This window comes from Loxodonta africana, chromosome 25 (genome assembly GCF_030014295.1).
Source record: "Loxodonta africana isolate mLoxAfr1 chromosome 25, mLoxAfr1.hap2, whole genome shotgun sequence".
In the NCBI taxonomy this organism is placed as follows: Eukaryota; Metazoa; Chordata; class Mammalia; order Proboscidea; family Elephantidae; genus Loxodonta; species Loxodonta africana.
Window position 1 is genome coordinate 43,287,314 of NC_087366.1, and position 13,104 is coordinate 43,300,417.

The 13,104-nt window shown below is 41.1% G+C and overlaps 2 protein-coding genes across 4 annotated transcripts in view; both read right to left on the reverse strand.

The window, feature by feature from the left end:
* The window catches only part of OPN3 (opsin 3), a 40,524-nt gene extending 28,148 nt beyond the window's left edge, over positions 1-12,376 (reverse strand). For 2 of the 3 annotated variants that reach the window (XM_003410915.4, XM_064276722.1), the window contains exon 1: positions 11,995-12,376. In XM_003410915.4, the coding sequence (XP_003410963.2) occupies positions 11,995-12,361 (367 nt within the window). In that variant the 5' untranslated portion in view covers positions 12,362-12,376. Of the gene's footprint in view, positions 1-8,084; positions 8,198-11,994 lie in introns of those variants that run through there. The other variant, XM_064276723.1, reaches the window with a different exon arrangement.
* CHML (CHM like Rab escort protein) lies at positions 425-7,851 on the reverse strand. The gene has a single exon (XM_003410916.4). The coding sequence runs from the start codon at positions 7,849-7,851 to the stop codon at positions 5,884-5,886; it is 1,968 nt and encodes a 655-aa protein (XP_003410964.1). The 3' UTR covers positions 425-5,883.
* Positions 12,377-13,104: the final 728 nt, after the last annotated feature.

Below are 13,104 nucleotides of genomic sequence, written 5' to 3' on the forward strand. Positions count from 1 at the left end.
CATATTGATGTACTGGAATGCTCTGCTACTATAGCTACTATTTCCAGCTCTGGTTCTGAGGTTTCAGCAAAAAACAAAAACACATTGTCATAATATACCGCTTTCTTTAATCCTTAATAGAGGCATTATTCTATTTTAATAGGAAAAAAAAAAGTTAAAATCTAAATCACACTAAAAGAGGAATGCAGAAAAGGGAAAAAAAATTTTTTTTAAATAGCCCTCAGGTTAACGCTGGGCAACGGAGAGAAGATACACACTGCACAATCCACCTTGATCAAGAATTCATTCCCTTCCAGAACTGTAAACATTTGCACCACACACTCTTGGAGATTATCTTTTTGATTTTAACGTTAAAATCTGTATTTTTTCCTTTAAAGGGGAATTTTAGAAGTCCAAGAAATAATTGTCTCACCAATTCAATAAATCACTTTACCAATTAATCTTTTATTTTTTATTACACACTTCAACATTTTACAGAAAAAAAAATAATAAAGAATGCCTTAAACTCCAGTTAATCATATCTGTGCCTTCTGATTCTTCTCAAGGTAGAGACCTGAATTTTTACAGAATCAGTGAACACATTTACGTGCTAATTAACATTTTGTTTCATTTAAACATTTTTGCATACAATTTCACATATATCAATATTACTTAATAATTATATTAAGCCTTAAATAGCAATACACAAAAACTAACTTAGCCATTTCCCAATTCTTGGGCTTTTTAGCTTTTGTTTTTACTCTAATGAATAGAATTCTTAGGCCTATCTTTGTACAAGTAGCTCTTATTTTCTTTTAAAAATTTCCTGGGCATATATTACTCAAAATGAGTTAGTATGTGAAAAGATAGATCAATTGTAGCTTTTATATTCTAGGTAGTTTTTGAAAAGACTAATACACTTTGCTACCGGTACAAGGGGAAACCCTGGTGGCATACTGGTTAAGTGCTACGGCTGCTAGCCAAAGGAGCAGCAGTCCAAATGTGCCAGGTGCTCCTTGGAAACTCTATGGGGCGGCTCCACTCTGTCCTATAGGGTCGCTATGAGTCAGAATCAACTCGACAGCACTTGTTGCTCGTTATTGGTATGAGGACACATGTAACTTTTTAAATGTTTGCTAATATGAGTTGTTTTAATTTGCATTTTTAATGCTAGAAAATCTGAGTATCATTGTAAGAATTCATTTTTATTGGTATCATCTCACCTGCATTCTATCCTTTTATAAATTTGCCTAGTAAAGAGGAGAAAACCTCATGGATTTGAACATATTTAAAAAAAATACATTAAGCACTTTATTCATGTACAGTGCAAAAAGCTGTTTTTATTCCTTTTATCTTCTTGTGTTCTTCCTGTTGGGATATATTTTCATTTTGCTTTTAGTCAATCTCACTACCACGTCAGTAACATTTTTCAATTGCCATGAAGTACCCTTTGCACTACTATTGGGAAGAAAATTCCATTTTTTTAAACTTTTATCTTTAACATTTTAACCAATTTGGAAGAAACTGTTTTCATATGTAACAAAAAATATAAAATACCTTGCCTTCAAGTCGATTCTGACCCTATACTTCATGTGCAAGGTGTATCTAATTCCTTTTTTCATATTGATATCTGGCTAGTCTTTCCACCAGCAGTTATTAAATATTTATTTCTTTTTGACTGGTTTATTACCACTTAGTTAAACTTTCTATTCAGCACGCAGAAATTTCTGAAACATTGCTCAACAGCATGTTTTAAGGATTGGAAGCACAAGCCTCCTTTTTTTTTTTTTCTCCCTGATTTAAAAAGGTCTATGTTTGCTTGCTTATTTTCCTAAATACAATTTATTACAATTCTATCAAATTACATAAAGTATCCAGTTGGAATGTTGAATGGAATTGTAGTAAATCTATATACTTATGTCACATTTGGAAACCCTGGCGGTGTAGTGATTAAGAGCACTGACTGCCAACCACAGGTCTGCAGTTCGAATCCACCAGGAGCTCCTTGGAAACTCTGTGGTGCAGTTCTATCCCGTCCTATAGGGTCGCTATGAGTTGGAATCAACTCAACGGCAACGGGGTTTATGGGATGTCACATCTGGCATTCCTTTTGAATTGGTTTCACATACATTATCTAACTTAATCCTCACAAAAATTCTGTCAAGAGTTATTTCTACCTCATAGATGGTGAAATGGAATCTCACAGAGTGATTTTCCCCAAATTATACAACTGGTAAGTAATGAAGTGAGGACTAGAATTCTGGTTTTCTGACTCCCCATTTAGCACTTTTTCGTTACACTAGATGTCTCTCACAGCAGTATGGCCATCTTTTTAAACTTGGTTCCTCCAGCCTGTAGCACTGTGCTTCCAATAAGCACCATTCTCACTTTATCCCAGTACAGCCACACAGCTATAGACTAAGACTCTAACACTTTCTAAGCAGTAGACTGTCGCTGTTGAAATCTAGAAATAAGACTACTTTTAAAAAATTTTATATCCTGCAACTTCTTGAAATTAGTGTTTTATTTATGACACTATAAATTTTGCTAGTTTACAAAGTCATCTTAATAGAAAATAATATTTGTGATGTTTCTTTTCGTTTTTCTCATTTATAGGTAATGTTTTGTTTCTTCAACCATATTATATAAATAAAAATGGTACCAAAACTATTTTATTTCTGCTTGAGAAGTGGTTCTCACATGTTTCCCAATAGGAATGTTACTGGCTTTAAGTACTTACTCACTACACTATGGGAAAAGCCTATGAAATTATTGTCTTTGTTGTTGTTAGGTGCTGTTGAGTCAGTTACGACTCATTGCGACCCCATGCACAACAGAACGAAACACTGCCCAGTCTTGTGCCATCATTACCAGAGGTAATTAAGTCAAAGATAAATGGTGATTGTTATTGGCATTTTAAAAATTATGTTATTAATATTTTGAATGTTTAGCATTTGTTCTGTTGACATTGTCTTAATGGTTGTCCTTTGAACACCAGCCCTGTAATCCTGACTCATAGTAAATAATTATTTTTATTTGGTGTCACACTTGCCAATATTTTGCATTTTGTGTATGTTCAAAATGAGACCCTTTTTAAAATCTACTTTGCCTCAAAATGCAATTAATAGTGTATATCCTTCATTATACATACTTATTCTTTGAACATTTGAAAAAATTCACCAATAAGTCTATTATGGCCAAATTCCAACTTATTGGAATATTATACCATCCCCTAGATTTTTAAATGCTTCTTATTGGTTACAATGTTTCTCATTTCCAATTTATTTTGTATTAATTTAAATAAGAAAGTAACATATTCATTTTGTTAGTTTTTTTTTTATTTTTTTAAAAAACAACCCTATTTGGGACCAGACTAACACTTTTTCTTACTTCCATTATCTTTAGCTGTACTATCTTTTGCAACTTCTCATTGTTCCTTTCTCAATTTCTTACAAATGACCCGTGATACTGAAAAACTTTTCAGTAGGTCTGCATTACCTTTACCCTCCATTTATATAACTTATTTTTAATTTTAACTACTTTTTTTTTTTAAGCCTACTTCAGGCATTTCCATTGTTCGCATAAGCTTAAGCCTTAGGATCCACCCACTAATACTACTTTCCCATATTCAAACAATACATAAATATTAATACCAATTCATGACTTTTCTGCTTTCAGTGAGCTGGAAGTTACTTAAATCTTTCTTGTCTCATTTTCCTCAGACAGACAGGAGCAACAGAGGATTGCTCAGAGTATATTTCAGCCTAGCAACATTTGTATTTTTTGTAACACAATCTTCAGATTAAAAGATACATTATTAAAAAAGCATTACTTTGTTAAAACTTAGCCAAATTCTGCTTCAATGAGATCCCTGGCTCTAATATGTGTATATACGTATTTTTAAAACTAATCTTATTCGTCACATATCTCTAATTCATAATGAGCTGAGAGACCAGTGTGGGGTCCCCACTGTCTGCACACTTTTCTTCACCAGCAATACTAGATTCTGATTTTCATAAGGATGTTTTCTTTCTCCTACAGTATTGCTACTCTTCAAACAATGGAAGTTAGTGGAGAAATCAAGGGTTTTTGGACTCATGGAAGCCTGGAATTCAATGCTGGCTCTGGCACATACCAAATGTTGAGCAAATAATAATTAAATCTCTATTTCCTCTCTGAAAATACATGCAATAGCATCTGCCTGACAGGGTAGTTGAGAAGCTGTAATGAGAAAGCATAATATTAAGTGCACCATGAGTTGGAATTGACTTGACAGCAGTGGGGAAAGTAGCACATAATAAATGCTTGTGTTTCAGAAAACAACTGTCATTATAGGCTGGCTTCCTATAAGATTATCAAGCTGGCCACTAACCAAAAGGTTAGAGGTTCAATTCTACCCAGAGGTGTTTCAGAAGAAAAGCCTGATGATCTACTTCCAAAAAATCAGCTACTGAAAAGCCCTGTGGACCACAGTTCTACTCTGACACTCATGAGCCACCAGGAGTCAAAATCAACTCGACAGTAACTGGTTTGGGTGCCTGAGGAATGGAAATGGGACAAAAAATGGAGGTTCACACTTTTTCAGCACTGGAGTACAACAGGTTTTATGACTTCTGGAGGTTCTGAGGAAACAGTTTCTATCCTCTAGATATCAGCCAGGAGACAAATGATTATGAAGGTTGTTACCTAGCCTTGACACAAAACGAAGGGTATGTCAAATGCTCTGATTCACTGCTATCAGTTTTAGTTAGTGTTGCTACTTAAAGCTGGTAGAGTCATCAAGGTTGTATGTTTCATTCTCACTGAGAAACCTCGACTGAACTATTTACCAACCAAAACAACCAAACCCATTGCTGTCAAGTCATTCCTACTCATAGCAACCCTACAGGACAGAGAACTGCCCCATGGGGTTTCCAAAGAATGGCTGGTGGATTTAAACTGCGATGGCTTTAATCCCAGGTTAAACATGCCTCAGTCAATTTCTTAGGAATTTCAGTACAGCCACTGTGAAGTATCTTTTCTTGGAGCATTGCTGCCCCCCTTTGTGGCCTGAGTTACTTGCTGGAAGTTCTTTTGAGTTGGCCTCATCTACTGAACTTCAAGTTAGAGCAGGGCTCTGCAGAGATTTTCTGAAGTATTAAACCAGAACTAATCTTATCCTCTAACTTTTTTCTCAAATGAAACTCTGAAAAATAAGCTCTTCAACTAGTAAATTCTGACTCTTTCTGTAATATGGAACTAACTCAGTTGGTTACCAAGGTCAAGCTGCTGAATTATACCATAAAATGTATTTTAAACATCAGCCCTTCACAAAGAATAAAGAATCATGCAAGGCTATTTGCTTAACAATTACAGACAAATGTATTTTATCATATTGGCACTTGGATTGGTTGCTATTACCATCGCCACACTACGTGTCCATAATACACATAAAAAGACTCACATAATTTATTTTTGTGTGTTTCACTGTTCGAATATCTCCAAGAAAGCAGATGTGGTAGGAAATGCAATCGTTGCAAAAGTATTTGAAATATTCCTTAGGGATTATTAATTGCTCTGTAGATAATGATAAAATCTGAAGATCACTGGATACAATATTACCTTCCTTTAAGCAGAGTTCCGAATATGGAACGCTCATATATATATGCAATACCAAAAATAAAGCTAACACTATTTAAGTTTATGGATCTTGGGGTCCATTCTTAAACAAAAGAAGTCCAATAAGCAATGAATCAGCTACCGATAAACAAAGACATCCAAAGACTGAATGTCTGTCTCATAGAGAGTTAAAGACAACATCTAGCACTGCATTTATCATATAACCACTTCTATTTATTCATATGGAAACTGTCCTTGAAATGAGAATATTCTGACGCCAATACAGAATTTCCAGTTTTGTCTGTTCTAATTTTGAAGCAGCTTCCCTGGACTTTCTAGGGTTTTGCTTTCTTCAGAGGATTCTGGTTCAGCCATTATTGTCTTATTGGTTCCAGGAGCCTCTGGTTGCCTATCATCACCATCAAAGACAATGTCTTCTGGATTTGGAGGCGGGGGGCAGAATTCTTCACTTGGAAAGATCTCATGGAAAAGTGTTTCAGCTTGCTTGACAGCATGCTCACTTCCCAGACCAGAGTCAGGCCCAGAACAGACATAAACGTTGGAAGGCAAGCCATTATATGAGCTTCTGCTGATTCCTGAGGAATCTCTCATATTAAAATAAAGAGCCCACAAGAGTCTTGGCTTTTCAAGCGCTTCCTTGTCTACTTCCGTTTCAGCATATGGGGTGAATAATTTCTTCACCACTGATTCTAAATCTTCTCTTGCTGTTTTAGAAGATGAACACGTCAAATGCACCAGATAGGTGTCTTTCATGCATGTCATGGTTGAAGAACATAATTCAATGACCCGAACAGCACAGGTCCCTGCTTCTACTGGAGGCACTATCAAAACAGAAATCTGCTGGTCTGAATCTGTCTTCAGTATAGATTGGTCTGTAATGAGCACTGCCCTAGAGATCTGCTTATACTGCACATGTGCACATGTTTCCTCAGAAAGGTAGCTATCCTCCACAATAAAATACTTGGCATTTATCCTTTGGCCAAAGTGATCTATAACTGCTTTACATCTCCCAGATTCTTTGTCAACTATAAGGCAGTGTACCTTATGCCGAAGACAATAGATTCCGCCAAAGACTGCACACATCCTGCAGAAACACTGGGGAATTTCTCCTTGGCCATACAAGGGAAATAAGAAGGGAGTGTTGCCGAACCGTCCAAGACACTGAAGGAAGTTTTTTGTTGCTTTAAGGCCATCTATCGTAGTGCAAGATGACTCTGATGTCATTGCAATTGAGTGCAGTACAAAATGTTGGAGATTTGGAGTTAATTTTTTAGTTTTTAAGTACTCTGAAAATGAGCATTGCTTGAAAGCTTCGTATTCATCAGGATGTTGCTCATAGTCAACGCAAAACGTGAGAAATTTCATGAGCATCCTCTTTTCAACCATAGTGAGTTCTTTGCTATTGAAGACATCTGCTCTGGAACAAGGCACTTGTTCAACTTTTCCTTCCCAAAATGCAAGAATCCTTGTGACATTTTTAAATTCTGCATATCGACTGACATTTGATTTGATTAAAAGGTCAATCAGCAATCCTTGAGAATACAGCAGCTTCGATACCAAATCAATATTAAACCTCCTGCCTTCTTTAACTATCTGAGAGTAAGTAATCCGGTTTCTTGTTGGCTGGTCTGTGTTGCCTTCTCCTGCAGGTTTGTTTTCATCTTTGTCTGCATCTGAAACCGCGTGAGCACGAGCTCTGTCTCCACCATCGTTTCCTTTCTCCGGGGGTTCCTTGACGTCATTTACATCTAGCGAAATCTCTCCATCACTTTTTGAAGTGTCTTGGGCAGGCCTTTCATAGCTAGGAACGTGTACTAAGTGCTCGTCTTCGCCCAAGCATGCAGAATCCAGAGTTTCAGTGAGGGTACTAGATGCCACTGAGCAAGGATTTTTCTGCAAAGCACCAACCTCTTCAACACTGTCATCCAAATCTTGACTGGCATAACAAAAAACTTCCACGTGTTGAATGGTTTCATCTTTCTTGCGAAGAGTAATGGCTTCTTCTGTTTCATGGATCAGGCCTTGCCATGCAGCTGTACTTTCTTCCCCATCAACACAGTTTTCCTGATATTCCTTCAACCAGGATAGCAATCCTGAAAAGCTGAAGCTAGCCCAGTTCCCTCCATAGTAACTTCTGGAGTCAACATGCAGAACCCTCTGGCCACTTCTTGAACTTGCAGCTGCAAGGATGGATTCAGGCAAACCTGTCCCTATTATAACCACATCAAACTCTGTGGGGAGACTGTCTGCCATCCTGGGAGGTAATGTGTCTGGTGACAACTGCCGATGAAGGAAATGCGTACAACTCTAGGATGAGGGCTCAGCCGAGGTGTGACTATGCTGAAATAGAGTCTCTCCTTGTGATGTTCCAGTTCATCCCAGAGGCATCAAGGTTGCAGGTCCTAGCTGTTTAATGATTACCCTTTTTAAATATATATATATATATATTTTCTTATAGGTCAGTAGCATGAAAACATGATAAAGTACATCTAATCATTCTGAGAATACTAAAAGTGATGTGTGGTTTTCATTTCTGTATTTCATCTTAGCAGTGAATGTCAAAATGCATCACATATGCATTTGTGACTGGAACTCTTCTCTGAAAGAAGAAAATTCAAAAAAGAATACAATTGTAAACAACATAAAAGTAATTTCATGCAACACCAATTACAGTCTGATGGGGCCTCACTTGTTATCTGGATAGAAACCTCAGCTAAATCAAGTCATTAAATGCTTTCTCACATAGTTTCTAATTTCCTGAAAATGAACAATGGAGATATACTCTCGCAAATCACTTAGTTTGATAACGAAAAATGGACATAATAATGTCTGACAAAAATAAAGAAGAATTAGCATAATAAAATTCTGTAAGTTTTACTTTCAATAAAACTACATACAACTATGAGTTTAGACTGTAAGAAATGTGTGATGCCATTGTATTTCTGGGAATAGATTATAGGCTATGTGAATACTGTCATGATTAGGGGTATCTCCAAGGCCAATATAGTTGGTCATTCTAGAGGTGTTGACCAGAATACCTTTCCAGACCCCAACCACCCATAGGATCTTATGGTAGTCACATGAAAGTATGACTATTATGACTGAATTAACCAGCCGGTTATTAATAAAAGATGAATCTGTAAATCGGTAAAGCAACCGGCATTTAAAAATACTTAGGTGCATAAACGAATAGGCCTACCGGGAAAGATATTTATTTGTAACAATTTTTTTACGTGAATGTACATACGCACATATATGTTCTGTAGAACATTCCCGGGTTCATATGTTAGAATATCTTAACATAAATAACTTACATCTACTTCTAACATTTGAATAGGATGATTTCGTATTTTGCTAGACTTCTACAACTCTGAATCTCTGTATCCCAAGAAATACTTGCTGTCTAAACATCCTCTGCCAAGACTAACGTGTTTTTTTGATGTTTTTGGTTTTGAGGGGGTGGGAGGTGGTAGTGATTAAAGTCTTCTGTGAACTTCCAGCATACTCCATGTGCAGAACACCCGTGTGGCACTAGGTGTGGCCAGCTGTGGAGCAGCCATGGGCTAAAGGGCATTCTCACCTAGAAGTCTACAGTAAAGCACGACCTCCCCACACCTATGCACGAGGGCTGCCCTCTACACACTCTGCTGCTAGAGGGGTCTTTCTATCATTCATTACACAGTGAGTAAGAGTGACAGTGCTTTGAATTCTGATTTCCCTTTCTGCTTAACCTACTAGAATCTGCATCAGTACAAGTTAGGCCTACCTACGCTGTCTAGTCAAAGCCTCTGCCTCATTCCCTGAGAAACCAGGAACTGCACACAGAACGAGGTGTTTGCCTGGCCTATACATGTATATATATGTACGTATGGCTGAGTTATTTATTCTGCCTTCTTCCAGCAGGTGTGAAGAGAGTGACAGATTCCACGAGGGTACGTGAAGAAGTGTGATCCTAACACAGGCTTATCCTTAGCTTAGCAGGGGATAGTTAGGAGCTGAGGGTGGAAGTCAGTATAGGGAGAGGACAGAAGCCACAAGTGCTAAAAGAAAGCACCTCTTAAGCTACAAATATCAAAGGAGTCATCAAAATACATAGCTAGACGAGACCTTAGAGAACATTTAGCTCAACTACTCCATAACAGAGATGAGAAAACTGACCCCTGGAGAGTTTAAGCGACCTGGGAAAATGTACACAGTTCATCAGCCATAGACTCAAGAGCGGAATGCACCCTCATGCCATCAGCCACTATATTTTCCCACTATATCAGGCAGCCTCCTCAAATGCCTCTGGGGGCTGAGGACAGGGTGTAGCCACTGCAGCTTTTTTTTCCCCCCCTCCCTCTTCAGTACTCCATGGCTAGTTGCTTTTTGCTCAAGAATAATACCTGGGGAAGCATGCTGCCTTCTTCATGTTTAACCCTAATCTAGAAGCATCATCCTTAGAATTTACTCCAAAGAAATCTGAATCGTTACTAAGAACTTTTCAAGCTCCATCATAACCCCACTCCTGACCTGTCTCCAAGGGTTTAAACAGGTCTCTGGACCTCTTACCTCTGAGTCCCCACCTCTAATTCAAAAGCAGGAATAAAGTCATGGTTGAAAACACTGACCAAATGCCCAGAAAAACAGAGCAGTCCTGAGGTAAAAGACTGCACGATGAGTGTTTCTAGCATTCTTTGAAAATCGCTTCTGATTGGGATGGGCCTTGGGCAGGGAAGGTGAAGGAGGAGAGAAGAAAAAGGAGACAGGAGACAGGAGGGTGGTGTAGGCAGAGGAAAGAGGTTGAGGAGAGGGTCCACGTTGGCAGTAATAAAGAACTCAATACACCATTGCTTTCAAACTACCTTCCAGGCAGATTAAGGTAGAAATAGAATTTCCCAGCACAGAAAAGGTACTTTGTGGAAATAAGAGATTTCACATCTATGACCAAACACCTGTTGTCCATCCTAGGGGGCATTATTTTTGACACTTGGCCTTGAATCACCCTCTTTAAAGCTTAGCCCTGACTTAAAAAAAAAAAAAAAAGCCTAATAGGTATTTTTATTAATATAAAGAATTTAATCACATAGCCATCTGTATCATCACCTACATACACTTAAAGCCCCCTCCCCAAGTTTCAAATCTTTGTACACATGAAAGTCTCAGATGAACGCTTACTGGGGAGTGGGGAGAGAATGGTATTAGAATTACTGAGATAATTAAATTAATGGAGTGATGATTCCTACGACATTTTCTTGTTTGCTTCAAAATATCAAAAAATGAACCATTAACAAACATCATATTTGGGTTTGTCACAGCATAAGAAATCGGTGAGCAAAATATTTTTGATGATTATTACAAAGATTTTTTTCTCCAAAACCTGCTAAGATAAAAAAGCAGTCATAAATTATCAATAGATTTCTGGACAGAAAAGGAATTTTAACACCTGAAAAATATACATTTCTATCTCAAATCATTGTTCAAATAAAACTGCCAGAAAAAAAAAGGGCACCCCAAAATAATTTATTTCCCAAGCTTAGAAAATCATGTCTTCCAACGAAATGCTGGGTTGATCATCCTTAAAATGTCAGTTTCTGTGAGATTTAATTCTTCCATGGGGATTAGAAGAGATAAACTGTAGAGATAAATTTTCAATTAACAATCAAGTCGTTCTGCTTTAATGAAATCTACTGTTTGCACAGCTATTTGTTCATCTGAGTTGGGATTCTCACCTTAGATTTTGGTGTCATGGAACCTATAAGGAGGAAAATATAGTAAAAAACAGCTGATAGGACACATGCTAATTTGCATTCCTGAATGAAACTGTGTCACTTCCTAGGAAGCATTCAAAGGTTTACAACTGCTAAGGTGCAAAAGAAAAAAAAAATTACACATTGCTATTATTTTAGGTTTCCACCTCTCATTTTAGGAATAAGAAAAAAAAATGTGTATGAATTAAGTTTCTTCCCGTTACCCTTCCCTCAACTTTCACGAGTTAAGTCACTTTTTTTCTTGAATCTCCCGATTCTACTTTCCTCGTCTCTTTCCTCAAAGTGCAAAAGCCGTCGTTAGTGCCCTGTTGAATTATTGTAGGAGGTAAAAGCAGAGAAAGGAGATGAGCTTGGCAGCGGCTGGCCAGGGCTACGGAGGGGCTGGGGCTAAAAGCAGCAGGAGATGATGACGGGCTGGGGTTTGGGGTCCACATGGGGGGACGGAGAGGTGGTCAGCGCTGGCGGGGCGAGCCCAGGGGAGGAGGAAGGCGGGCCGTGCAGCAGGAGGGAGACGCGGAGGGGAGGCTGGTGCCAGGGGCGGCAGGCGGGGCGAGCGGGCGCGCCGGGCCGGGCGGGAAGGAGCCGAGGTGGGCTGGTGGCTCTGCAGGGAACCGGACGCTCGCTCCCTCCTCCCCGCCCAACTCACCGAAGAGGCTGCTGCTAAACCCGTCCCACACGCAGCCCACGGTGTCCCAGACCCAGCCGTTCCTCAGGCAGGACACGAAGGTAAAGGTGACCCCGAAGAGGGACACGAGCAGGTCGCTGAGGCTGATGTTGACCAGGAACAGGTGAGTGGGCGTGCGGAGCCGCTGGAACTTGTAGTACAGGACGAGCACCAGCAGGTTGTTGCCGACACCCAGCAGCCCAATGGAGCCGACCAGCAGCGCCAGGCGCTCGTAGGTGCCCGAGCGGAAGACGGGCGCGGGGCTGAGCGTACCCGCCGGCCCCGCGCCGCCCGAGCCCCCGCCGCCCTCCCACAAGTCCTGGCCGCCGCTGCGGTTCCCGGAGTACATGGCCCGGCGCCGGCGCGCTCGGCGTCAGCAGGCGCTCAGCGTCCGGCGCAGCCCGCGGCGCGCTCAGCACTGGGTGGGGCTCGGCCTCCGCCGCCGGCTGTGCTCATTGCGCGCCGCGGGGCCCTGGCAGCCGCGCGCCGAGACCGCGAGGCGCCGTTCGGGACCGCCCCCTCCCCGCCCAGCCCGGCCCGGCCCGGCCCCCGCCCGCTCCCCGATCCCCACCGCCCTTTCCGCCGGCGCGTCCTGGTTGCCCCGCCCCTCCCCTCCCCTCGGGCGCGCCACCGCCGTCCTCGTCGCCCCGCCCATCCTGCGCGTCCCCTTCGCCCCGCCCCTTCCCGAGGGCGCGCCACCGCCGTCCTCGTCGCCCCGCCCATCCTGCGCGTCCCCTTCCCCCCGCCCCTCCCCTCGGGCGCGCCCCCGCCGTCCTCGTCGCCCCGCCCATCCTGCGCGTCCCCTTCGCCCCGCCCCTCCCCTCGAGCCCCCTCCCCCGAGGCCCAGCGCGCGCCTGCGGGTATGGACCGGCACGTGGGCGAGCCTGGAATATAGCAGAAGGGGCAAAAATCAACCGCAATGCCTTCTCACACCCCATCTTCCCTACCCACCCTCAAAGCCTCAAGTCCATTCGCACGGTCACTTCTTACTTACGTATTCGTTCATTTATAAATATTTATGACGCCTACCTCGTGCTCGGGAGAGGGTTGGATGACTAGGCTCCTCTCCTCCGGAAGCTGTAATAAACCTGC